The following is a 27,657-nucleotide window of genomic DNA, read 5'->3' on the forward strand; positions in this document are numbered from 1 at the left end:
TCCACGTCAATGTTTGTCCTCCTCCAAAGGAGGAAAGTTTTGTCTTTCCTTGAGGCTCTCTTGAATTTATCTCCCCACCTCCCAGACCTCAAAGTTTTCAGCGCCCTATGCAGCCGGGGCCAGACTTACTTTTCCTTCACTTCTCTCCTTACAGTCTCCTGCCTCTGCTGGTCTCCTCTGTGATGCTGTCTGCTCAAAGTGCTGTCTAGAGTCTATCCTGCGTATCTCTGAGTTGTGGGACTAGCTGACTCTGCAGGGTCACAACCTTATTCTAAGTGCTTCCGAGCAAGGACCTGTCTACATCAGTAGGTTTGTAAAGCTTCCTATGATATATAAATAATAAGCAAGTCAGGAAGAATCACTTCTCTTACTACGCTCGCAACAGTGCTTACAGCATTTCCTCAGTGCTTATAGCCAGTTTCCTGCCTACATCTTTCAATGGGGATTTCCCGAAATAAGCAGCTTGCTCCTACAAGGGAAAAAAAACAGACTGCAAAATGCACAGGACAGGTGCACACACTGCATCTCACCTTGGCTTGGTGAAGGTCAACTCCATACATAGACAGCTTTTTTGCATTCTCAAGAAATTCCAGGTCTGCTTGGGCTGGTGTCATGGATCTGGGGAAAGAGAACAGGGGCTTGGTATTCTTGGTAGCTGTTACTTTAAAGAGGGGACACATCAGGCTTCACAAAACCGTTTACTTGTTAGATCTTCTTTTGCTTTGAACGCTAACACATCTGTGCCCAGATGATGGGCATATTAAATGGGCACATATTAATTTCTTTGGCACGCACACATTTGTGCTTTGAGCTAGCCTCACAAAACGGATACACCTTTTTTGCTGTGGAGCAGTACAGATACCAGACAAGAAAGCAAGTTATCTGGCGAGTAAGTGCTGTAGAGGGTATAAAATGCGATTCTACGGAAAAAAGACCAATCCAGCTGAAGGCAAAGAGTGACAGGTACTGTCCTCCTCAGTGCACTCACTGCCTTGAGACCATTGTTCTCCAAGCGAAGCGCGAGGACAGCTGAAATCACTTAGCAGAGGCTCCTACTGGGGCAGCCGAGACGAATGAGACATTTTCCGGGAACAGATGGTGCCGTGTCTGCGGGAGCAGCAACACAACCGAACTTTGGTTAACGGCAACATCCCGATAATGGAGGCTATTATCAATGTTATTGAAGTGCCCTTGTCATTAAGTTTCTGTTGTTCAAGATGCCTCTAACAGCTCTTCCGGGAGAGGTTTCGGTTGTACACATCTCGCTTTATTCACTCGTTTGGTGTCTTTCTTCCTGATCAATTGCGTACATTTTGGGTGCAAATACAAGCAAGGTTATTTAGCGGCGGCATACGGGGCATATAAAAAACACTGTAAGGACGATCCTAGGCAAGAGGTAAGAGCAGTTACCATCTCCAGCACGTGCCTTGCGCTGGGCAAAGAAAGCAGCAGCAGAATGAGCACAGTTCAGCAGGGAAGTTTTCTGCTGAAAATCCTCTGACAGCTTAATGTCCACAGCATACGGACCAGAAATGAAATGGGAACGTTACTCCCTCCTCCCTGCACACACGAGCACATTAAATAAACCTACGTCCTTTACCATGAATTAGCTCTCTAATAAAGCCAAAAGGCCCATGAATAATTCAGCAATGTGCTCTCCCTCTTCTAGCGCGGCTAACAGCCCTTGACTTCAAGTCATGAAGCTTGTCAGTGGCCCGGTACTTATTTTCCCTCATTTCTTCCCCTCTCAATGCAAACGGAGGGGAATCAATTTAAGGTATTGATCTGCGGAGTTGAGCGAGGTGTTAATTGCAGCTTCGGTAACAGCCGGGGGCATACATCCACCCTTCCCCACCGCACTTACGTTATTAGTTTCCACGCGCCTGCGAGAAGGTCTCAGCTTTGCTCTTGCTCTCGTTATTAGTGTATCACAGCCAGCAGCTTTTCACAGGTCAAGAGGCTGCCGGTTCAAGACCTTCTCAAGCCCTCGGGATCACAGAGTCGTTTTACAGGCTGCTTGCCTTAAAGCCTGAGCACATCTCCAGGACCGCGCCGGCCGCGCCGGCTCTCCGCGGCACCCCTCGGGGCTGCTGTGCACACAGCTCCGCACAGCTTTTGCGATCAAAGCACTCGCGAGCGTCTACACAAACACGCTCAAAATAAGATGAGGAAAAGGACTCTGTTATCGCGACCCTCTCATCTGGTACTGGAGGGACTCACAGGAGTCCTTCAACGCTAACAGAACAAGTCACATCTGCCCAGGCCGTTGCCACGTTTGGAAAAAGGAGGAGGGCAGCACAACAGCAGGTTCATACCCGGAGCTTTATCTGGAATCCTTCCCTGTTGTAACGTGTTACTTATTAACTGTGGCTGCAGAAAAGCCCAAGCGTGCTGTAGGCTACAGCATACACACAAAGCCGCTGGATCTGTTCCAACCAGATTACAACTCGAAATTACATAAATCCAAAAACAAATATTAAAAAAAAAAAAACAGACAAAGGACGAGGTTAAAACAAGCAAACCTTGCATCTTCATGTGAAATAAAACCCATCTTCGTGGCTAGATTGTTGAGAAATAGCACCTACATAGGGCATTTCTTAAAATACAAGTGCAATGTTTCACATCTGCCTTCTAAAAATAGTTTCTTCTTCTAGAAGGAAAGAAGACTTCCAGGTTCTAGAAGGACTTTGTTATACCTTCCAAATATTAGAGCTTTTTAAAATAGCTGATTTCCTTTGCTAGCTGAAAATTCATCTCTTAGTGTTAATGCTCCTGGTGCCAACATAAATAATGGTGCAGCAAGAAATCAAAAGCACAGAACAGAGATGGGGAAAACACTAAAAAGCCGCATTGCTTCTTTCACTTTGCTGCACACGGACCAGTTCTCCAGCCGCCGCACCTTACCTGTATGTTTTATGAAGCTCCATAACCTTCTCCTCAAGTTCTTTAGTCTGGTTTGGGGCCAATTTAAATTCAGTGATATAATCCGCGCTGTGTAGATCTGGATCATAGTCTCCCAACTCGGACTGGACTGTGTAAGAACCCAGCAGAGCCAAAGTCGCAAAGGAACAAGGCAGCCGCCCCTTAAGGATGTCTTGTCTAAGCTGAAGACACAAGTAATACCTTCAGGAAAAAGAGAAAAACAACGTTTACCAGAAAATGGCTGATCTTATGAGACTTGTTCCTGAGGGTCAAACAAAACCTGTTTTTTACTTCACTGATGCAAACAACACGATGCTGGTTTTTAACTTGTACTTTATATTTTCACTTATGGGGCAATATTCACATAGGACAGGACGACTTAAGGTCACGTCCACTCTGGAAAGGGATCAGAGGACAATTACGATCAGAGAAGCCCTTTTTAAAAATAAAAAGTGCCCCTTCCTACACAAATACGCACAGGCCAAGATTATAAGTGACACCGCTTTGTGCACGTAGGCTTCAGTGAAAAGAGGGAGCATCCCCCCCTCGCTCCCCCTGCCAAGAAACCTGCTCCAAACAGTTCCTGCATTTAGACAAATAGCTTCCCTGGAGCTCCTCAAAAGTAACCAACACACAGGGCGCGTTACGGAGTTTTAATTCAGCACGGAAAAAGGAGAAAAACCCATTAGCGCAGCTGGAACAAGCACCTCTTCACAAACCGTAAGAGTCTAGTCAAACACAGTAGGAACGCTAGAACGGACCTCAGAACAAAGATTTTGAAGGCATTTGATCTCCTTGCTGAAGGATGGAAAACCCACCCGCGTATTAAAAATCTCCTTTCAATCAAATATTCTATTCAGCCACCGGGTCGGGGGGTTTCCTGAAAGCGCGGGCCGCTTTGCACGGCAAGCGTACTGCCTGTTAGCAAGATTAATAGGTAACTCACCTCGTTATATCCTCCGTCAGCTGCGCGGGATCTGGTGGATAAAACTTGACATTGAAGGTAAAATCCCAGGGGCCTCCTGTAATCACAGAGAAAAGTTTGGGAAAAATAAACGCGCACACAACAGCTTCCTGCTAGTCAGGCTTTACAAAATGCTGCGAATATCTTCAAAAGACAGCTGTCAGATCATAATACTGACTTTAATTCTGCGCCCAGACTCAGCTAGCTCTGCTTAGGCAGAGGGTGTAAGACGTGATTTCTTTCCTTTTACAGAAACTAAGATATAAGCGCGAGAAGACAAAGCAGGACAGACAAATACACTCGAAAGACGTCACAGCTTGTGGAAAACACAAAATTCGTTTGCTAGGAGGCTACATTACTCAATATTTTATCACTGATTGAAAAAAAAAAAAAAGAAAAGATTCATGAGGAGAGGTCAGGTGCGTGCTATAGGTTAATGAATTAGCATTTTATCGCTCAAGACCCAATTTTCAAATTTCTCGTAAGAAGCAGATGCGTTAATTCACTCAACAGCCCAATACACTGTGGCTGTGTGGTTGGACTGCAGCTTAAACTCGGCTCAATCAGTCTCTGCAAGAAACACCAAGAAGGGAAGAGCTTTGCAAGTCAAGACTTAAACGCTTTAATACAGCTCGTTACAGGCCTTGCAGAGCACTGTTACGGGCATTAATTGACTCATGTAATCGTATCTAGAAGTGCTGCTATTTGTTCAAAAGCCTGGTTTGCCTCTGTCTAGATAAATACCACAGCTGAACTGGTAACTTGTACACACTGTTAAAAATACATAAAACGCAACCGTCCATCACGTCAGACAGCGCCTCTGAAAGCAAAGCTTTGGGATGAAACTCCTATTCGAGAGCAGCCTATAAATCACACGCTAGTTTGGCACCAGACACATCAGGAGTGTTCAGCAGCGACGGGAACGTCTCCCTTCCTCCTCCTCTAAGGAGGACAGCAAAGCTCCCAAGAATCGCCGAATTTAAGCGTTCAGGTGAGACCCCCTCTTCTCCCCTTAAAAGAATAATCACTTTTGCCTGCAAAAACCTGCACTAAGATTTTTATAGTTACAACCTCTTCTGCTGCGCTCTTTAACACTGTAGTTCTGAATAAGAGCTAGTTCAGAAACACAAGATATTCTTGCACTTAGCTTGCTAAAAGATTTATCAACATCTCAGGGAGGAAGGGGAAGGACCACACGTGGATTTACTTCTGACGCAACACCCAGAACTGAGATAAAACACAAGCCGCGTTGCTTTCGTTAAGCACAGTCCAAAACGAGTTTTTCCGAGAAAATATTTTAGGAAACAGCGGTTGCCTGTGCGTTGCAAGGAGCGTGCAGAGCCGGACTGCCTTTGCATGTACATCAACAGCATTCCTCCAGTGAACTCAACTCATTCACTGTTTTAACCGTCTCATCGGACCAAATTCCTGAGCAGCTTGTTCTTTAGACTTATCACCCGAACGTCACCTGCGCTGCCCCGCGAGGCAGGGGCGGCCCGTGCCCTTTGCACACATCCCGCTGTTGATTCAAGCGGCGGCTGATAAGAGCAGGAGCTTTTCCTACTCCGCAGCCCTGCGGCATTTCCCCCCTCCCCGAGCAAAGTGCTAATACGCAACTTAATGATACGCTTTATTCTGCACCCCCCTGCCATATGCGTACCTGAAACGCGATTTTTCTTTCAAAGCAATCAGACCTTAGGCTTCTTCCTCGGGGAAAATAAAGGCCTCTAAAATTTATTTTTTTTGGCGCTGCCCTCGTCTTGAACCGGTTCAGTGTTAATAGAAGTTAAAATACAATTTCCTAAAGCGCCTGCTATTTGTCCTGATGCCGCTCGAGCCACTTATTTATCGTTCTCGTCCCACTTAGACCCCTGGACAGCACAAGAGTCCACAAAACCTTGCTTCAGTAACCTCGGGTTTTCCCAATCTCCGTTTAGATGTAAACGGTTCCCTCTGACACCCATTTCCCCACGCTACACCAGCGAGCAGATCTCTTGTTTCAGCGTTGTCCGATCTGCATAGGGGGAACACGCTGCAAAGTATGTTTTGCTGCAAGGAAATGCCACTGGTTTTCCTAAATCTAGAGCGTCACTCCATATTAAAAAAAAGAAAAGAAAGGATGCAGAGACTGCTTGAACTTGTGCTGATCCCTGCCAGACACCCTCGCTTGAACTCTCCCTGATCCTCGGGGCCTCTGGTTTGCACGCCAAGGCTATATATATTTAGGGAAGTCGGGCGGGGGGAACCACTTGCACACCAGCAGGATAAATTTGATCTACTCACCATGAACCTGCTTTTTTATTTCTTTGGCGGGATCCAGCCACGTCTGGAAGAGAAAAAAAACCATTCACAGTTTTAACAGACGTTACAGAAACACCACAGCAAATGACAATTCACTAAAAATACAGCGGGAAGACTATGTTTGACGCTAACGCAGCCATGGAAACCCAGAGATATTGTGCGTTTTTCAAACTTTTACTCCAGTCTGCGGTCTCAATGTGTGAATTTCCAACCCTTCCCGTAACAAGGTATTGTAGGGATGAAGAACAGGAGTGCGTTTTTACCCAGGCTTTCTCCTTTCAGGTGACCCTATTAACTCAGCTGCACAGCAGCGCAGAGGACCAAACATCACCCTAAACCACGCGGATGCTCTTTACAGAAAAAAATTCCAATGAACGACTTCACGCTGGCTCCTAACAACCAAGCAACAGCTTCCAAGGGCAGCGACCTGTACACAGCGTATTCTGCACTCTCAAGATCCCATTTTCACTACTATTTAAAAAAATAATAAAAAAAAGTAATATCTCAGAAAGGACTGCAGCTCACACCAGCTCGGAGGGCGCTGGTCCAACACACTGCGTCTCTCAAAAAAGCTTTAAAAACAGAAGAGGAGGAGGTTTGCTTCTATTTTATGCATCCAATCTCCACGCTTACACGGCGCAGAACCAAGATCACCAGGACTTTCTGTTCATAGCGATGTTTTTTAATGACCTAATCACCGAAATACAAGCGAAAGCACCCAGTAGCTGGGGAATGCTGGATTCTTTTGCAGGAGCATGACACAAACTTGGTCTTTTTTAAGTACAACTCCAGTTTCTAGTAATTATCTCAGCTACGGATTTAGAAAGATATCCTTTTTCTCCCCCTCAGTAATTTGGGGTTGCGTGGGATGGCAAGGCAACATAAACATCAAAAACCACCCGTTTTTGCCAGCATTGTCACTACACCTCTCGACATGCCATGTCGGGGGAGAGCAATACTCACGTTAAACCTTCTCTTTGTATACGCTTGCCCCTCTCACCTATAAAACTGGGGATATGAAATCCGTGAAAAAGCTAGACGTGCTAAACCTGCACCGTTTTTCCTTTTAGGGCCACGGCTTTTGAGCAGAGCATCTCCATGTAAGTGCTGACACCACGACCGCTCGTTACAGCGGTGAGAAAGGCCGGTTTGGGCGAGCCCGGCTGCCCCGGGTGCAGTCATGCATTCGCGGCTCTCATCCTGCTGCTTTAATCCAGCAGACAATGACGGGTACAGCAATTAAGGATACTTTTATCCACCGCTGTGACACGAGTCGGTAGGAAACAATCCTCCCTTTGAGACTAGCACAAACGCCAAAGCCCTTCGGTGCTAAACAGCTGCTCCGGCCACTGTCACCCTCTGCTATTCCCAGGTGGGAAAATGCCCATCCTCAGGAAGGTTTATTTCCTATAGAGGTGGAAAAATCTGGATACAAGCTTTCCCTGTGCTTGCACACACACGTGCATCTCTCTCGACCCAGCTATGCATCGTCGTGGGCGAAGCGCAGAAGCTCATCTCGATTTCCCATTAAGATCATTTCTCCCAGTGAATCAGTAACTCGGCGTCGGTTCGTTTTTGAAGTTCAAGCAGGAGAGAGATGGCATTTGAGATTTAGAAGTTCAGTGAAACGTAACCGGAACGATTTAAAAAAAAAAGGGGGGGGGGGGTTAAACTGCAGACAAGAGCAGTTTACTCCGCTCTGAAATTCAACCCTTGCGCAGCAGCTCTGCCTTCCCCAGCTCCCGGTTCTGAGACCTAAATCCAACAGAAATACCTGTTCTCACTCGCTACAGTTAAAAAGCTGTACAGCCTCTTGGCTCGCATCAAGTGGGTGAAGGAAGCACTCGTTTTTGCTTTCAGGAAATCAGCACGCTCCTGTGCTGCGTGCCAGCAAGGCTGCTGCAACTCGAAATGAGCAGCTGACCCGAGAAGAACATGCTTGGGCCAGACCAGCAGAGACAATAAAAACAAACCCAGGACGGAGCTCTGCCTGCCACAAATAGCACAGATTCATTTAGCTGTGTATTACAAATCCATGCTTTCAATTATTAAGTGTTATAATGATAAATGCTTCTTTCATCCATAGTAACGAGGCCCGTTAAGTGATTGCTGTACGTGAAACACAGAACATCTGGGACGTGGACTGATGTAACTGGTCTAAAGGACATTTAAGGAGGCCTTTGATTTCAATTCAGCATACCTGGGGCTAGGCTCGTTACACAGAGCTGGAGTAATTGCCTACCAGGCACTCAGTTAAAGCGTAACCAAGTGCTTAAAAGATAAGATACTGCTCGAGTCTACCCAAACAAAGACCTCAAAGCAAAACTATACCAACAAGAGTTTCGGTATGAAAAGTTGCCCGTGTCCTTTTGCAGGGCTAAGCCTCAATCCAAACCCCAAATCTCAGGCCAGGAATCCTCGCGGGTCATCACCGAATGCCGATCCGCAGCCGGCACACGCCGAACGGGTGCCGGGAGCCAGCAGTCGCTCCCAGCTCCCCTGCTGCCCTTCTGCAACTGAACGTTTTCAGCCTTCCTCCACAGCCCCCCTGCTGCCTTTGCTGCCGTAACAGAGGCGATCAAGCTCCCAGCACAACGTTACCATCCAGAAAATAAGCTGGAGCCGTCATTATTAAGAAGAGCAACGTTTGCCCAGGCTGTACTGGAGGGGGAGGCTACAAGGGGAAAATAAACCCAGCCTGAATTCAAAGTCTAGGATTTGCTACACAAGCCGGGGGGAAGGGGAGTCATGAGTCAGAGACGGAAGAGAAAGTCAAGCCAAGGCTCTCTGGAGACCACGATGCATGCTTGCGTACGCCCTGAATGAACATCTTAGAGGTATATAATGAATCCTCCGTTGCCGACTCCCAAAGTAGAGCAGTTTTTCACCTCCTGACTGCTCAGCCTCACGCTCACCAACTACAGCACTGTGAAGTCTTCCTGCAGTGCGCCTACGTTTGGGTTCCCCTCCCTTAGTTTAAAAGTAGCTGACTTAGTCTTTCAGTCTCAACGCAGAAAACTCAGTCCTTTTCTCAAGTGAGAAAAGCCTTATCTTGTGTCCTATTATATCTTTACAGTTTAATGGCATCATTTTGCAGTAAGCTACATAATTAATTTTCTCCAAGTTCAGGTAGCTCACTTAACTTGAGTACTTAAATCCACACTCCCATAGCCATTTATTCACAATTTCACTGCCTCTATGATACCCTATTACTTCCTCCTTGGGGAGGTGGCATCAAAAGTAGTTTTTAAGACGACTGTGAGCAAGTTATGCACCACCTCCTCCCTGGGGGAGGACAGCCTTTAAAAGAAGCGACTCCCTCGGGTGCAGAACACAACGCAGAAAACTTCTTACCCTGGAGGTTGGTGTGTCCCATATGGACAAGCCGAAGTAGTCTTCTTCCAGGAGATTGAGGTGGTCACAGACTTTTTTAAGTAGATCCTGCCCTTTGGCATGTTTCTGCAAAGACACAAAAGAAATTCCATGGGACGGGCTGCCTTTTGCCTGCCCTCACTCCCTGGGGTGGGGGCAAAGGAGAAAGGGAACGAACTGAAAACCACACTGCACGCTACCGAGAAAGGGAAAACGTCCTGACTAGCTCAAAGAGTTCAGATCAGATCTCCTGGCAGTCTCTGAGCAAGCACTCTTTAGAGAAAAGAGCATTGGGCACAAGATTCAAACTGGACAGGCAAGCAGAACCGCAGTAGGTCTCCCTGCTCCACGCCTGACGCCCGCTAAAGCCGTGCTTCTCTTTACACAACTCAAAACACACAACTGGAGCGTTTGTACCGCTTGTTCCCTCTCAAAGAACTTCTGCTGCCCTGGCTGCCGCCAGCACCAGGCTCTCCAACCACCTAGGGTGGATCAGAAGATGGCCAGCGTGGGGGACGGAAGTGCTACTACAACCCATCACTGTGCTTCGGGGGGCTGCCTGGCTCAGCGCTTTCATGGAAGAAACAGCAGATCAGAACAAAGGACCGGCTTTTCCGTAACCTCTTCCTCGATTTGATGAAATCCGGCTTCTCCAGTTTTGCCTCCTGCCCTGATTGGTGCTTAGCGCACCGCTTCTTGCCTCCAGCAATACTCACTGAGCACTTCTACCTCCTGTCTTTTTTTCCAAATCCCGCAGAAGCAAACCAAATGAATTGGCCGTAGGAACAGACACCCTTTTAGTCCAAAGCATGAAGGAAAACGTCCCCGAGGCACAAAACTATGGTAACCAAAAGCAGCTCATTCCATTGGAGACTTGGGTAAAGAGCAAGTGCCGTTCCACTGACGCAAAAATAAGCTTTACTAATGCATTGCTTGTGCCTGCGTCTCTCCTTTTATCAGTATTTGCATGGTAACCGATCAAAGATCTCAATGGCTTGTTTTATTCCAGCCCTTCGGCTGTGAGTACACATATTGTGACTTATTGCATGCGCTAGCCTGCAATTTCTCAAGGAATTGGTCCTTAAAGAACATGCAGGAATCAAAAACCTTCTATGGTTGTCAATTAGAAAGAAGGTCTGAAAGTGTTTATTCTTCTTGAATAAAGGCATTTGTGCTGATCTTTGACTACACTTTGCAATTCCTTCCCAATTAAGTCTTAATAAATTACTTGTCAAAATGCTGGAGTAGGATCATAGTGGCGTTGAAGCCTCTTGTCAAGTCAAGAGATTCTCACTGACACGGGAGCCCTGGCTGCTCTGGACACGCAGACTTCTCCTGCGTAACCACATACGGGGCCGCTGCCGAGGTATGCGATGTGATCACACCTCGAGCGAGCTGAACAAGGCAGGGCTGGATCAGCGGTCGAGGGAACGAAGAGAGACGTGACGTGACACAAGAGCAGGTCCCGGAGACCCGTAAGCCTTGCTCTGCCTAAGTCCACACTGAACCAACGGCCATCCACAATGCCACCAGCTCGCCCATGCCTGGCGTCCTTAAAGCCTGGTGTCATTTAAAGGTATTATTGCAGTGCGTATAGATCAGCAGCTGGCAAATGCAACCGCATGGCCACGGCAAACCGGCACTGGTCACAGGTCTGACAGCCAGAGGTGCCTGCCCCACCAGTTACAGGGACAACAGTTTTCTTTTGGGGGCTGCAACCGAAATCCCCAGCAGACGCCCTGGGCTCCTGCGGCTGCAAGTCAGGATTGCAGGCAGCGAGCTGATCCCGGGCGGTAATGCTCTGAGCCGATCCCAGGCAATAACAATAGCAACGCTGTTACACAAACTCCCCGCACTGACCTACTTGCCCAGGATCACCCAAGGTTACTTCCCACAAGGAGCCCAGAACACCGAAGATGCCCACTTGGAGCCTGTTTAGCTAGTGGGTTAGGGGGAAAAACCAAGCCGATGAAGTACGCTCAAATGGTAAGGACCAGATTATTAATATTCCGAGCAAGCACTTCAATTCTGAAATAGGGATTTCTGCTAGCTTTTTATTGTCCCGACAGCAAGACAGTCCTGTGAGAGAATGCACCAAGGAAAGCAGAAGGAAAGGTCTCAGATCGAGAGTGCTGCAGTGTGGTTAAGTCAACATAATGCTTTTAAATTGTTTACTGCGAATATACTCTCAACTGCAAGCTAAACATAGCTTTTTTTTTTTTTTTTTAAACATCCAAGCTACAGGAGTTACATTAGCCAGGAAGCTGAAAGGCTAAGGTACCTTGGGTGAAGAGAAAAGCACAAATCAAGCTGGCAACACGTTTTACTCAAATGAAAGGGGCAAAAGACATTTAAGACAATCTCAGCCAGACATTAAAAAAAAACTAGTCTGGGGTAAAAATGAAAGAGAAGATCAACAGCAAGTGAGACAACATTTTTTAAGTTCCCCTCAGCCTTACACAACAAGGCACCCTGGAAAACGCAGAGCAATAATAAAGAAAGGTCCCAAGGCACCCGGAGATTTTTACAACACACTGAGTAAGTTATTAGGGCTTACAGCAAGATTGTTCTGCAGTAAAGCTGGTCATGTAACTCACCGGGAGCAAATCAGACCCCTCTTAAGCAGTGTTTGTGGTACACAGCTTTTCAAGGGAAGGAGAAGTGGGAGGGAAAAGAGGAGCAAAAGAAACAAACCCCGAATGTACTTACATCCACGGCACACTCAAAAATGGTGTCATCCAGCAAGACAACTTTGCAGTACATGTTTCTGTGTCTTTTTACTGCCCTCTGGGTAGCTTTCAAATCCTTGTCTGCTTTTGTCTCTGGAGTCTCCTTTTTCAGCTCTGGCTTGGAGCACTCTTCCTGCACTCCACCTCCTTCCTTGTCCTCAGGGTCTCTGGGGTTGTCCGGGTCCTGGTCGTCCCTCCTGTCCTCCTGAGCAGGCTGAAACCCCCAGCACATCCCAATTGGCATTCAGATGTGTCAAACAAAGAACCATCACGTGAAACAAGCATTGCACGGGTGCACTGGAGGGCTGGGATCTGCCCCAAATATCAGTCACCTGGCCTTAATGTGTAACCTAGGACCTGGAACAGCAGCTCAGGTGACACTGATTGATGCTAATTTGGAAGGCTAACAGCCCTTCAAGTCATTCTCAACTGGTTATTTAATAAAGGATGTAAGAAAACAGAAAATAGGGTTGATTAGAGAAATTACAGTTGATTAGACAGGCAAATCTTCACTGTCTTAATGACGGCACCTAGTGAGCGTCTTCTCTCCCAGGCAAGAGCCCAGCAAATCACCACAAAACCACCCACTGTAGCATGCTCCTGTGCTCCCACAGTTGCCCTGGAAGACGCACTTTGATCCAATACACTGCAATTCGGTATGGTAACACAGGTATTAAAAGGGAATTCGGTGCTGAGGTTTCACGGCCATCTGAGCTGACCCAACAGCTCCCTCTCACCAAAAAGAGAAGGTGCTCTTCCTGTCCTCCGGAGCCTCTCCCTGCTGCCCACTGAAGCATTTTACGAGCCAGTTTAATTCACCAAAACAGCAGAAAGAGATGCAGTTTTGGGGATGGAAGGAGGAAGGAAGCTGTTTTTTCTACTGCCGTTTCAGCAGGTTAAATCAGTTCACAACAGGCTCCAGCAAGTGCTGGAAGTGGCTCAAGGGAGCAGGAGCCGCAGCTGCGGCAGAGGAAGGAAGGGGGAGCAAAACCCTGTCTTTTCAGTCTGCGGTGAGCTTAATTCACCCCATCGCATCTCATGAAATCACACTCGGGCACAACTGCACGGAGGCAGCGCCGGCTCCAGTATTTAAAAACTGAATAACGTCCACAAGCTGCTGACTTATGTTCCAGCAGGGCCGGGATAATCGGCAGCAGAGAATCAGTCAAAGCTCGTAATGCCTGTTGGTCAGCATTTATCAAGCAGGCAGCACCCACAAACGCTTTCACAGCAGAAATATCTGCCGAGCGCCACAGTTCAAAAAGCCACTAGCGTCAATCTAAAATAAGAACTAAAAACAACAAGGGCTTCATCTGAAATGAATAGGACATGCTGAAGGAAGGTCGTGGGTTTTCGCGCTGTGCAGAGTCACACGTGCTCAGAACAGGTAAATCAAAGCTAAATAGGGAAAAAACCACTCAATTCCCCTTGAAGGTGCAACTTCTGGGCTTAACTTACGTGAACATTTCCATTTCTTCCTCACTCTGCTCATCCCAACCCTCACAGGTACAAAGCACTAGCAGAAATCACCCCATGTTTTTCAAAGGCTCAGAAACTTGGGAAAAGAAAGAAAAAAAGTTACCTACTGCCCTCTTTACAACTCCATAATTTTCAGGAGGTAGATTTACAAATACTGCTTGCAGTTGGCAATGCTCTACCTTTTAAAGTATTTCTCCAAAACTCAGTTAAAACCTAGAGACTGCAGTTCACTGACAGGTAACACCTCTCAGGAGACCATTCAAAAAGTTAAGGCAGCCTGGGAAGTAATCCAGATTTTACCACTGACTTGCTAGGACTTCAGCAAGACACCCAGGTTGCTTGGGAGAAGCGACATGGGCCTTTCTCAAACTCTGCACAGCTGCACTATTACCCAAAACATCTGCCAAGGAGAGGCCACCCAACATCCCCAAACGAAGAAAACCATGCTTTAATAACGAGCCACATTCACTTTGTGAATGCCTCACTTTGGGTGTCTGCCTCAGTTTCTACCACGTATTGAAATGTTTAAATTTTGCGTGAAAAACAATCCTGACTTTAAAGATCGGAAGTCAGAAAGCAGCTGGGCTCAGCCTACAGACTGCAGAGAAATCCAATGCATAAGCAAAGAATATTTGTATTCGGCAACAGCCCGGACTAAACAGGTGTCCCAGTCCTGACCTGCTACACTCACCTTCCTTGAAGTTCAAGAAACCTTTTTCCAAATTCACTTTCTTTTGGAATCTCCACTTCATACCACTGACCTGTCCTTATTCTGTACACATCAAGGATATCCAAAGGAAAACTAAAGCAATTGCTCTGTGGTGAATTACAAATTCAAATCCTAGTTCTGATGTGAACTCCCATACCTCAGCAGAGCACTGCGAAGAGTCAGTATTGGGCAATTTACACTACGCTTTGAAGAATTACTGGAATTTCAGGGGAAAGTACTTTGCAGTGTGGTCTGATACAGGAAAGCAAGAGTGGAAAGTACGCTGTGCAACACAGGTTTTGTAAAGACGTTCAGAGTTGACAAGAGCCTTTTCAGTATCTCAAGGGTTTTTGCTTTTATAGTTCTGATTAAATGACACAATTGCAAGACCAGAAGGGAGCACGCCAAACAGAGCAGGGTATTTACCTGCGTTTCCGCACTGCTTAACGAATGGAGATCTAGCGACGGATCGGTTTTGAGCTCAGGCTCGGGAGCTGCAATTGGAGCCTTCACCAGGATCTCTTCATCAGGACTGGCTCCTACTCCTGGCTCTTTCTGCTCACCTTCCCTCTCCTTAGGACCATCAGCGTCTTTGTCCTCTTCAGACACCTGAGACTTGGGCCTCCTGAGAAAGGACGAGAACAGGCGGGACAAGCCCCGGCCCTCTGAGGTGCGGCGTTCCTTCTTGCTCTGCTCCTCGTGCGTGGGGGTATCGCCGCTGGAGGCCGCCTGCTTCTGCCCCGATGGGGTCTGTCCTTCCGACGCCTGCTGAGCCGCTTCCTCCGAAGAAGCCTCTTGCTGTTGCGTTTCAGCAGCTCCCTCCTCCTCCTTCGCTTGCTGCTGCTCCGGATTCTCGGCGTCCGCCGCTAAACTCTTCTCTGTTGTCATGATGACACTGTAACAGAGGTGCAAAATACGTCAGACAAGGCTCTTTCCAATATTTATGTGTGCATTAAGCGCTTGGTTTGAAGAGCTTATGTTCCCCAGTCACACCACCCTGTCCCGCCGACTCCAACCTACAAAGAAATCAAGAGCGAACAAATTATTCTAAGTTTTTGTTTGCTTTGAAAGAAACATCTCGATCGACGTCTGCTCATGCATCTTCCACCACTTGGATGATACTGACTCCAAACTGCTAAACATGCTGGCACCTGGCTGTTGCAAGCCCTCCGTCCTTCCAGTGCGGTTCTTAAAACTGCAGACGGACATGCAGCTCTTCCCTTAGAGAAACCACAAATGAGGAAAGACATCTATGCCCTGACAAGAGCAAATGGTTAAAAAAACCAGAAACAAATAAGACTAGGCAAAGGGGAAGAGATGGCAGGTGGTCTGGCAGCACAGCGTTGCTCTGAGGCCCTCTCTTCCTCCAGGTCCCTCTTCCCGGCTTGCAGGGCTGGGGAAGCAGAGCAGATGAGAACAGGCACCTGATTAACAACTGTCCTCATAACGTGCCGTGCAAAAATCCCACACGGCCTATAATGCTTTGAAGCACTGAAGCATCCTTCTCCGCAACTGGGACCGGAAGGAATAATCCACCACTCAAGACAAAACTAATACAGCTGACAAAATTCACTATTAGGTCAAAAATTTCAAGAGTACAACAAGTTTGAGCATCTGCTCACTTCTAAATGTCCCTGAACCAGCCACAGAAACTCACAATGAATTACAAGGTGGGGGGATATCTAACTGATTAACTACACTGCTCAGGATGCTACTCGTAAATGCTACTCAATTACATTAACACAAGACAGGTCCAGTGAAGCTGAGCAGGCTGCAGGATTCATGCGATCTTCGCACCGCCTAGCCAAACATCAAAAAAATTTAAAATGAAAAGGCTTTCCAAATGATCCCCATAATGGAGAGCAGATTTCTTCAGAGTCCATTTTAGTAAGCTGATGCAATGTGTATTTCAACTTTAGCCTGGGTTGCTGACACAAAAAGATGGAAATCACAGGAGCAGAATATCTATTTAAGGTATAAAAAGGACCCCAAATAATCATGCTTTAGAGAGGACAGAACTAATCTTTGTGCATTGCATCACATATATTTGCAGTAATAAATTGCCACTGCTTACAGGGAGGAAATAGCGTATAATCCACTATGCCTTTCAATCCCCCCAGCCCAAATCTTGACATATAAACACGTACAGTATGTAAGAATACATACTTAATTTTAAGATGCATTTAAATATGTCACCCTCCTATGTATTATCATATTGAGCAATTTTACTTTTAATCTAGCTCACACTAGTTGCCAAAATAACCAGAGTGCTTAAAAGACAGAAGCCTTCCAAGCTTTCCAAAGTATTCTTCCACAGCATGTAATGCAAAAGCTTATACTATTCCTCAGGCTTTGGTTAAAATGAAGCAGCATAAGGGACCTTTACTCATTTAACTTCTCCAGGAATGCAATTTTCCTCAGCTTCCCAGTGGGTTATTTTTGCAAGGAGGGCCTTTGGCCAGCCAAGAGCCTCGGACCTACCGGGCAGCTGGGAGAGGTAACCCACGGGATCTGGGCTCATATCACGGCGATTTGGAGCTGTGCCCCATTTGGGCCAGGATCTCTGAAGTCTTTGACACATCTCCACCGGGACTAGTCACAGCAGCCAGCTGGGGGGGCGAACGGCTGGGCCTGTTTCCAACCTGGTTTCCTGCAGAAGCCAGGTTTAGTGCGAGACCCTACCTGCGTTCCTCCCCTCGAGGAGCTTCTCCAAGCTGCAAGGACATTCTTCCAAAGCTGTCGGAGGGATGGACACCACCAAAACCGCACCTTTCTACACGCACGGAGAAAACGGGCGTCGGAGAGGCAGACGCGTGTGCCCCTCAGCAAGTGCAGCAGAGCGCAGCCAACGCGCCAGGGAAGCCGCAAGGGGATGGCAGCGCCCAAACCCAGCTGGTCGAGGCTCTGAGCTGAGCGGAAGACACAGATGTGTAGGAAACCGCACGCCTCAATTCTCATACTCCAACTCCTTGCACAGGAGAAAACACGACAGCTCGGCATAGCCGAACATCGGCCGCGCGAGCACGCAAGGGTAACTCTGCAAACTGCTCCGACTTGGGAGGTTTACACTGTCAGCTGCTTTTCACAAAAAAAAAAGTCTTGCAAGGAGTTTGTTTTTTGCAAGATTATCGCAGAACAGGCTCTCTGAGAAAGCTGTAAAATCCCAGTAAAATAAAAGGCTACAGCAGATTCGCACAGCATCCAGCTGGCTCCCCACCACCGCCCTTGAAAAGGCAGCTTCACGCCTGCTGCTCGCTTCCTGGGGAAAGTGAAAAAGCCGCAAAGCTCAATTTTCTGGTCCCCCTGGGGGAAGCGGCAGAGCCTAACCCAGAAATATCAGCGAGAAGGAAAAGCAAATTAAACCAAATTACGCAGGAGGGCGCTTAGACCAACGGTTCCCAGACTACCCAACACACCCCACAAAACGCATAGCCAGAAGCCGCAGCTGCTCAGGACCGGGCTGAGGATCCACCGTCTGGCTCACACGGGCCCAACTGAGGTTAGTACTGGTTTAACGGGGCCGAAGCTGGATTACGGTGCGAGCAGGTCACTTCGGGAGAAGTTTGCAGAGCTGTGAGGCTGTGCGCTAGCAGGACGGGGCACAGGACTGCGATGGGTCAACAAGCGCGTGCATGATTCGCCCACCAAGCTCTGCCCGTTATTTCCTTTCCTTCCTTAACACCTGAACTAGAGGACGCGGTCTCCGACTGACGGTTAGGTTAGCGATAGGCAGCTACCTTTGCACAGCCCGACTGCAAACATGCAAGCCGAGCCATGCTCTGAAACTACAAAAGAGAGGTTGCAAAGTCGGTGGGCAACAACCCACATTCAACCACACGGACATCACCCCGAACCCATTGGACAAGCTGTGCTTGCCGTGGCCAACTCGCAGGACGAAACTGCTGACGCGCCCAGAGACGGATGAACCCGTTACAGGACCATCCCATCAGGAACACACGATAAACCGGGAGCTCGCTTTGGCCCCTGCTGCCAAAACGCTCTGCTTTGTAGTTACGTCCCACCGTGTTTATTTTGCATGAATCCGTTTGTTAAGGACCGTTATCAAAACACAAACGCCAAGCGCACTTTGCTCTTAAAACAAAAAGGCAAAGTCAAGGCTCTGGAAATGAAGACTGAAGGGAGGGCAGAGCTGAAGGAGCAGGTCTCATCAACCGCAGTAAACAAGACGGACGGTCTGCAAACAAACATTTCCTCTGGACATAGTTTTCTCTTTTTAAATCCAAACATTTGTGGAATGAGTCTGTTTACTTGTTTGCATTTCAAAGGAGCGATCACTGCGCAGAGCACGCTTTTCCCAGCCCTGCAAGGTGGGTCTGGCTGGAGATGAACAAACATCTCCACGTCTTTCCTCTGTCCCCCAGGAATTACGTCACGGCTCCGCTTCCCTCAGCCAACTCCGCTCCGCGGGGCTGCGGATGCGGAGATGGGCACGTACAAGCACTTCCCTTCCCTGCCCTTCCCCATAAACATTTAATAAAGGCAGTTAGCCGCCAGCACCGATAACTCACTAAGTGCAGTCAAATATCTTGCTGCAAGACCTCAGTGCTCTCACCCTCCGTCTCGCCGCGCAGGCTCACGGCCGGTTCTCCCCCTCTGAAGTTTTACGCTCAGAAATGGTTTTGGACACTTTCAGCTTTCAAGCAAAAGCATTTTTAGGCAAGCAAGATAACCAAGAGGCCACATTATTTAAAAAGCACATTCCTTCGGCCTCTGTTGTACGGAGATGTTTGCTAAATAGGGTTTTGTTTCCAAGAGGGACGCCCACAGCAGAGCTCACACGACGGACCGGGTTCCCGCCCCACGACTCCTTCGCTGGTTATTTGGAAGAAGCACTGCCCATAATAAAAGCACGAACAGGTTTTTAAATAAAGCTTTCTTCCATCGCTATTCCCTACGGCAATTTTGCAGCCTCTGCAGGTGTCTCTGTAGCTTCCTTGACATCAGGGGAAGGAGGAGATGTTCCTCTTGCCCTTTTTTTTCTCCAGGAGCCCCCAGGCAGTGCTGCTCATCTCCTGCTCCGAATTGTCGGACTTGGGACTGCTGGCCCAAGCCGTGGGTTTGGGTTTTTGGTTTGTTTGTTTGTTTTTGGAGAGGATGAAGCCAGACAGATCGCCTATACTTAAAGAGTTTTCCTGAGGCTGATAAACGGCAGGCTGTCGCCCTTCGCAAGTCTGCTGCGGAGAAGGCGTTTAGCACTGCGTAAATAAGCAAATCACATCTCCCCACTGAAAACACTTTCACCGTGTCTCTATCGCCGTACCAAGAGCGTCCCCCAGCTCAGTGACCGTCCCTTCCACGTCGCCTGAATCAGATCCAATCCCCATGACAGGGTCTGGACCTGCACGGCCAACAGCGGTACCGGGAACGTTGACACGTCAGCAAAGAGAAAGCCTCGCAGATCTCTTTTTAAAAGGTATCGCTCGCCTCTGTTTCTATCCAAGCGTCCTTCAGTATCCTTGTAGGGAGCACACAGCATCTCTGCAAATTTGCTTTTCACCTAGAGACTCACCCTAGTTTTCTGCATCCAAATTTTTATACAAGTTCAACTTGAGACTTTTTAAAAAAAAAGGTGAAATGTCTAATTACTCATCTTGTCCCTAATAGCCTTGGTTTGGTCAAACACTACTGATACCTGGCAGGCAGCTGGTATCCATCCAAACGCAATTCCAACTGCGCACCGCTCCGCGGGCTCTGTTCTTGCCGACGTCGCAAGAGAACTGCCCCCCAAGGCGAGTACAGTGTTTCCGGCCGTCCCTCCCTTAGGGCTACGCAGGTTTTCTTACCCAGCTTCCCCTTTCTTCCTCTTCCCCTCATCCCCAGCCAAAAAGCAGCTGAACGTGTGAGTCAGTATTTCTACATTAGGTGCACAGAAGTTTACCCCCTTCAAAAGACAAGATCGTGCATGCAATTGCAATTGTGGCCAGCAATCAAATGCAGCAAACTTCTTTCTCATCATCTTACTTAGGCATGTAAATAAGAAGTGTAGTATATGCTTGTTCTTCCAACCAATAGTATGACACTAACTTATTCCTGCTTCCAAGGCCAAAAAAAGGTTAATGCCTTATTCCATAACTGACTTAATTTCCAGTGTTTCATTTTTTCAAAGAGAAAGGAAAAGGACTGTCCTCTAAGAACATTCATTTCTGAGAACACAAACCGTTTCACGGAGATGCAGTACAGCAGATAATCGTAATCACACAGCTTGGGCATATTGTCTTGGCCTTCCTACCCAAAAACGTGTGGTCTCACTGTAAACTACTGCTCCAGCAAGAATTGTCAAAAATGATAAGAGAGAAGTCTCAACTAAAAATAGACAAAAATCAAATAGTTTCAGCAACTGCGTTTTTTTCTAAATGCGTTCTTTCCTCTTTCATAATATGTGTTAAAAGTGCACAATTCACCAGGGAAACTACGTAGAACAATACTCTGAAATTGTCCCTGGGACGACGATGGCAACAAAATATTGTAAAATAAACAGAATGCGAATTCAGTTTCTCAAGAACCGGTGCCCTTGCAACTAAGCTATGTCTTCAGATGGAGGGGAGAACTTCACTGCAGCTGGAAATATCACCAGCACGACTCACCCCATGCATGTTTTTGAGTAAAGCTTCTTGCACATGATTTTTACTACAATTAACAAAATACAGCAGAAAACTTAATTTAAAAAAAATACAAAGTAAGAAATTCAAATGCATTAAAACAAGCCTCTCAATAAATACCTCCAGAAATTCAACAAACATGAAAATACTCTAAAGCACCAGAACCTCTCAAGAACTGCTTTGGGGCTATGGGGCAAATGGGTCTGGCAAAGCCGAGCACTGCCAGATGCAAATTAAAAAAACAAAACAAAACAAAACCCAAACCCTCACCTTTTCGAAATTAATTCAAAATATTTCATTAGCGGAATAGTTACCGTGGGTGTTTTATAACCACCGCTAGGCATGCGTCACCTGCCCTTCCGTGCCCACGCTTTGGGCTCGAACAAAAGGCATGCTGTCACCCTAAACGGCAACCCTACCTAACCCGGGCGGCAACACGAGACTTCAGGACTTCTGGTGGCTCTGCCTTAACAAACAGGAAAATAAGCCACCCAACACAACACAGATGGTACATTATAACTGCCTGGATTTAATTCTCACTAGACCAGCCCTAGTAATCTACTGTATGTCGGCAGCGTCATACCCCTCTTTCATCTTCTGGTGCCGTACAGCTTTCCTATTTAAATGAGGGCAAAAAATAGTAGCTTACCATCTGCTGAAAGCAAATCATTTATGTCAAATTGAAGACTGGGCTTATAAAATGGCCTGAACTAAACAGAGCAAGTAAGTGCCTTACAGCTGAAAAGAGCTCGGAGTCCTCTCCTATGTCCCCAGAAAGCCTCCTGGATGCTACAAACCTGGAAGATACGTAGGAATTTCTGGGCTTTGCTCATCAGTAAAGCACTGAAACGTAAATGAAAGCGTGTACATGTCACTTGAGTCTTGTCAAGAGCAATAGGTTTGGAAAGGTTGCCCATTTGGGACACGTGAAGAAAACTCACTTGAACTCGGACCTGTTAGACCCAAAATAGAGCGATCTGAGAATGCGCTTCCTACTTAGGAAGTACTTACTACTTTCCTTAGCAAAAGAAAGTTGCTCACGCGCTATCCCCTGCAACACCGCAACACAGCTGCCAACCAGCCGTTAGTTAGACAGACTGAAGAAAATTAACAATTTAATACACGCGCTGTTTTGGATCACGGTAAAGGTGACAGCGAGTGCGACCTCCTCAAAACTCTCCTTTCCAGAACAAGCTGGTATCTGCCCGGGCTTGGGGAAGAAGGGAGGAACCCAGAGCGGCGTCCCCACCCGGCACCCGACTCGAGTCCCACCGCCTGTGCGGCGCAGATAGCCTCGCCGGGCTGCTGTGGCCCCCGCCGAGCGCGGCCCCCCATGCGCGCCAGCCAGCCAGGGGCTGAAAATCTGTGCAAAGAAAAGCGCCGAGGCACGAGGAGCCGGAGCCGAGTCTTCTAGGTCTTTGCTTCCACTTCCCGCAGGTCACTCGCTCTCGACCACTGGAGGAGTCCCTGGGATGACGACGACAGCGAAACAGAGATGACGTACCATAGCGGACTTCTTGCTACTTTCTAAAGCAACAGTTAAACAGAAGCAAGCAATAGATTTCAATCAACTGAAAAGAAGGATTTTTGCCATGCATTATTCATGAGGGCTTTTTTTTCCCCTGCCTGAACACAGATGTGTTTACTCACACTGTGCCTCATTTACACTCAAGGTTTAACGTAACACCGCTCATTTTCCTTCCTTACAGTTTTTCAAGCACAGGGTAAAATAGGTTTTGCTTTTTTTCTTTTTTTGTCGTTTTCCCTTTGATTGTTTCCAAAGCAAAGCTGTAATTAGAAGCCAAGAGGGACCCGCGCGCGCCTTTGATGAAGAGCGGCTGCTAGCTAACTAGCATGCGTGTCCACACACAGGCACGCGCTTGCCAAGTGCGCATTACCGCAGCGCGGAGAACGAGATGGATGTTTGATGCTAAAAGCTCTTAACAGCCTCCATTGCCTACTGCTATTCTGTAGCAGATTCCTAATGGTTGCATTAAGCGTGCCTGGCTCCAGCCGGCTTGCACGCTTGGCCTGCGACTCCGCTGCGCACCAAGGACATTATGCTTAACTGCTTGATTTACCTTTATACTTTGGTAGTACAATTTGCATTCAACCGAGGCCTTAAATACATCTGCCGCACCCTTGTACAACGCCCAAAATTCATTAAAAATAACCATATCATGACAGCTGTTTTTACATATGAGGTGTACAGTAAATATGCAAGGGGATTTGAACTACCTAAGAGAGTGCCAGCAAGGCTGGCACGTCCTGATTGCCAGGTAAAAGCTACGTGTCTTCTGCCTGGGCTTTCAGTCACTACCACTTCAGGAGTGCCATCAAACCTGAAAGATGTTTAGATGTGTTAGTATCAACACTACCCTAAGCTGACTGTGAGATCTCTTCACTCGTACAAGATTACTGCTTATTCTCCTTTCCAACATGGGGCACTCCAAAAACAGATTAAAAAAAAATACTCAATGCAAAAAATACTCCTCCACCCAGGCAAGAGTTTGCAATGAGAGAAGTACTATCTAGACTAGTCTTTAAGAGCCTGCTCAGAGACACCAGTGATGTATTTCTGCTTTTAAGGAAGTGGCAGCTTGCAGCAGCGCAGAAGATGCCAGGCTTGGTTTATTTATACGCTTTGTTCTAGCTTATTCACTACCATCCTCAAACAACAAGTAGTGAAGAAGCAGAGCTTCAAGGCGACCGGTGTCTTCACTGCAATTGTTAGTGTGCCCGGAGCACTGCACTTGGAAAGTGCAACGATCCCCACCTGGGAGCACTGCAACGCGCTGGCCAGCGGCAGACTGTCGTACTAGATCACCAAAGTCTTGGCTCTCTCCAGGGGACGGCCAAGCCCCCAGGCCACTTTCAGCCGCCGGGTGATGCAGGGAGGAGGAGGAGGCCAGAGACGGCTTCGGCACTGTCGGTCCGCGGAGGGGATTCACCACCCCCAGGAGGACGACGTCAGTCTCAAGCCGGCGGTGTGGGAGCGACCCCGTCCACGGTACGACTCTGGCACTGACTCTGGAGACCCAAGTGGCTACAAAACCAGATGGCTTCGACAAGCCCCGAATGAGTCAGCTGAGACTCACAAAGCCGAGTTTCGCTGGGTGGGTACCTGCCACCGCAAGTATTTCACTCCCAGCAGCGGCAGCCCGTGCTTTGTTCCCCAGCAAGGAAGATCACTAGAAGAGCTTGCAGAAAAGAAAAAAGCAAGACTCGCCGTTGCCCATGAGCCCTCTCCAAGCCAGCGGCAGCTCCCCCATCGCCAGGAGCTCCATAAGGCACGCGCAGTGGGCGATGCAAGCTGCGCCGGGGACACGAGCCAGCAGCTGGTCGAGCTTGGAGACCAAGAGCAGAAAAGCGTCTTCTTTTGGCCTCTGCACCAGGCACAGAAGGGAAGGAGAGGGGATCTTTGCTCCAGAAAGCTCCTTCTTTTTTTTTTTTTTTTTTAATTTTTTCATTTTAGTGAGTTAATTCAAACACTGCACCTTTCCTACCTAACGGGAACGATCTCACCACGCAGCTCTAAGCTCCCGCCTGTGCTCAAGTATATTAAGGAAACACCCAGCACCATGTAACAGGCTGGATGCAACCATGTCCTTGGCCAGGTCTGGTCCCCAGGTTATCAGCAGATAGCCTTGCAGGCCAGAGCAGGCCAACTGTTCAGGTGTTTTTCCAAATACCCACCCTCAGGGACGGATGCTGCTTGTAAAGCCTCAGGGTGCTGATTTAATTTGATCGCAACAAACTCAAGCGCCATCAGCATCACATTACACGAGGGCAGTGCACAGCACCGGCATGACGTCAGGGTCTCGCATCTCCTCGACACGGATGCTTCTTCTCCCCGTCTTGCCTGCTCGCGATGCTCAGTGAGCCAAAGTCCCCTCCGTTCCCCCAGGGTGGCTTCACAAGCTGCACAGCGAAGGAGAGGCTGGCTCCTGGAGACGACAACAGGCCTCCAGCCGCCCTTCGGGGAGCCCTGCACCTCGACGGCACGCAACCCTGGCATGCTGGCAAATAAGCAATGGCAGATGATGGCCAATACTAGTGAGATATCCTCAGCTGCAGCTCCCAACCCACGCTCAAGCCGCTCTGCTGTTAGCAGGGCTGCAGAGAAGCCCATCCACAACACAAGTTTCCACTTTTCCATTGCACAGGCAAAGTTCCCTGTCCCTGTTTTGTGCACAGGATTCCCAGTTTTCTGCACCCCAAACCCACCAATCTATGCTCATAAATGCCTGAGGGACCTGACCTGTGTTCGGCAGCGCATACACACATCCCATTTTCACTTCTAAGCGACCCTCTCCTCTGTAGGAGCAACACTGAGAACGCCTACGAGGAAGAGCAGATTTTATAAGCCAGCAACGCAAGATCTTCAATAAAAAATTCTCACCGGGAGGATGCAGCTGTGGAAACATGAGTTCAAGCAGGCAGCGGCCACCGTGCCGAATGGTCGTGAGCCCTCCCCAGAGCTGCTGACCGAGACTGAGATGGCAGGGAGACACCGGGACGTTTGCCCCCGATGCGGTGACACGACCGCAACCTCCCCCCGAGGATGCATTGCGCCAGCAAAGGTGTTCGGGCGCGTGGCCATAAAAACGCAACGTTGGTACGCAGTTCCCACCAGCGAGATATGGGTACACGTGGTCTCAGATGGGAGAAAAATAACCCTCCCAAAACTTCCCTCTCCCCAAAAGAAATGCAAAAACGGGAAAAGCTTGCTGAAGAAGTCACTAGTCCGTGCAATGGTCACTGAGATACTTCAGTCCAAAACATGCAACCTTCACCGTCAAAATGTAGCTGGCGCTGGATGAAACCCCTGCCCTCTCCACCAGGAACAGGCACCAAACGGGAGGGAATACGAAGAACCGATTAAATAGATTCTGTTTTCAATAGCCAATTGCACACAAATAACAGAACATTTCAGTCCTGCCTTCTCCCCACAGCTTTTTTTTTTTGGTCCTTGATGTGGCTGTAGCAGAGCAACCGTACCAAAGACTTGGCCCCACAGCCGTTTTCACCAGTCTGTCTGCTTTTTTTTTTTTTTTTTTAAAATCCGGCAGTGAAATCAGGCAGCTTTCGCTTTTAATCCCTTTAATTAGGGGTGTGCAGCAGTTTTCATTCCTTAATTACATCCATTGACACATCCAAGGCACCACATTTGCAAACACCCATTTTCACTGAGGATGGCTTTGAATCCAAATTGCCATCTCCTTCCCCACAGCCGCCGCTCTGCCACCGAAACGTGGCCCGATCAAATAGGAGACACGGCCTAGCTTTCTGGATGCGGTAGCAGGACATACTTGCGCACAACTCTGAGGAAGAGCACACAGTTTTCATGAAATACTGTTTCCTTGGCAGGATTTTATGCACTAGGCAGCTACAGCATTAAGAAACCACTCATAGCCTGCTTAAGCAGCAGAGTGGGAATGCAGCTATTTAAAAAGTTTGCAGAGAAAAAGTTACAGTTTGGGGTAATATATTCAATATTGAGGCAAGGCAGAGAGGGATAATATTTCAGGACCTAACTCGATTCTTTTGGTACATGGCCTTTGGGTTGTTTATTCAGAGATGGGCAACGGTGCACTTCGTTGCAGTTGCTCAGCCGCCAGGAATCCCTTTGATCCTTGCGGAGAGCCAGCACCCAGCAAGCACTTTACTGCCATCAATTCTGCTGCCAAACCAAAATTATTATGCTGACACCTCCTGCCTGCCCAGAGCCTTTATACTAGTTTTCGTGAAGGTGCCTGTGGTCACTCTTGCTTTGAGTTACTGTATCTGACTCCTCTCCCAATGTGGTAGTAGCTCACTGGGACCTGGCAGCTGAGCTCCAGCACGAAGCCTGCGTTGTATCAGTGACAGCGATTAATAAGCAGGATATTAAATATCGTCTTGGAGGGAGTTAATCTTGCACTGATTAAATAAAAAAAAAAAAAACCAAACAGAAAGGAAGATAGCATGGTATTGGAGATATCTGCCACCGCTGGAGACCCCGGTGAGCATCCTCGCACCCCTTTGGCTCACACCCGGCATCCATCCTCCGGCTCGCAGCTGTTGCAATCGTTTGCACGGAGGAAGTGTGCACAAACCTCGCCTTTGCTACGCTCCGCTTCTTGAAACTAGAGAAGCGAAAAGGAAGTTGGGTTTGCCTCGCATACCTGCGGGGACGGAGCTTTAGATACGCTGTGCACCCACATTACAAGGGCGGGTTGCTTGTATTTTCAGTTGCTGCTTTCCCTTCTGAACCGGCAGGGTTTGTACTGGAAGGCCTCCGACATGCTCCTACTTTAGTGCCGTTGTGCAGAGATGTATTTCATTTCTTCAATTCCTGTCTCTGCAATCCAGGGCGCTAGGAGGACACCGTTAGCGCTTAGTATCACACCAGTGTTCAAGTTGTATTTCTGCCTGGAAACACAACACACTGCAGCAACTTCCTCTCCTTAATTCTGCTGATACCAACGTTATTCCAACCAGGAGCCCGCCGGCCGCTCGGCTTGCACTAAAACACCGTCTCTCTCGCCACACGGCATCTGCACATCCAACCGCGTTCGA

At 48.0% G+C, this 27,657-nt stretch overlaps 1 protein-coding gene across 46 annotated transcripts in view; it reads right to left on the bottom strand.

Moving 5' to 3' along the window:
• EPB41 (erythrocyte membrane protein band 4.1) overlaps nucleotides 1–27,657 on the bottom strand; it is a 97,428-nt gene that overhangs the window by 36,606 nt on the left and 33,165 nt on the right. For 27 of the 46 annotated variants that reach the window (XR_011136062.1, XR_011136061.1, XM_068917793.1 and 24 more), the window contains exons 1-8: nucleotides 20,130–20,326; nucleotides 14,903–15,371; nucleotides 12,269–12,502; nucleotides 9,542–9,646; nucleotides 6,170–6,212; nucleotides 3,869–3,944; nucleotides 2,905–3,123; nucleotides 531–618 (exon numbers count right to left, since the gene is read on the bottom strand). Coding sequence is in view for 44 of the 46 variants with exons in the window: in XM_068917793.1 (XP_068773894.1) it covers nucleotides 531–618; nucleotides 2,905–3,123; nucleotides 3,869–3,944; nucleotides 6,170–6,212; nucleotides 9,542–9,646; nucleotides 12,269–12,502; nucleotides 14,903–15,371; nucleotides 20,130–20,311 (1,416 nt within the window). In the remaining 2 variants the exon portion in view is untranslated. Of the gene's footprint in view, nucleotides 1–530; nucleotides 619–2,904; nucleotides 3,124–3,868; nucleotides 3,945–6,169; nucleotides 6,213–9,541; nucleotides 9,647–12,268; nucleotides 12,503–14,902; nucleotides 15,372–16,957; nucleotides 18,861–20,129; nucleotides 20,327–27,263; nucleotides 27,455–27,657 lie in introns of those variants that run through there. The other 19 variants (XM_068917801.1, XM_068917799.1, XM_068917805.1 and 16 more) reach the window with 5 other exon arrangements.

Source organism: Struthio camelus, chromosome 23, assembly GCF_040807025.1.
Source record: "Struthio camelus isolate bStrCam1 chromosome 23, bStrCam1.hap1, whole genome shotgun sequence".
Classification (NCBI taxonomy): domain Eukaryota; kingdom Metazoa; phylum Chordata; class Aves; order Struthioniformes; family Struthionidae; genus Struthio; species Struthio camelus.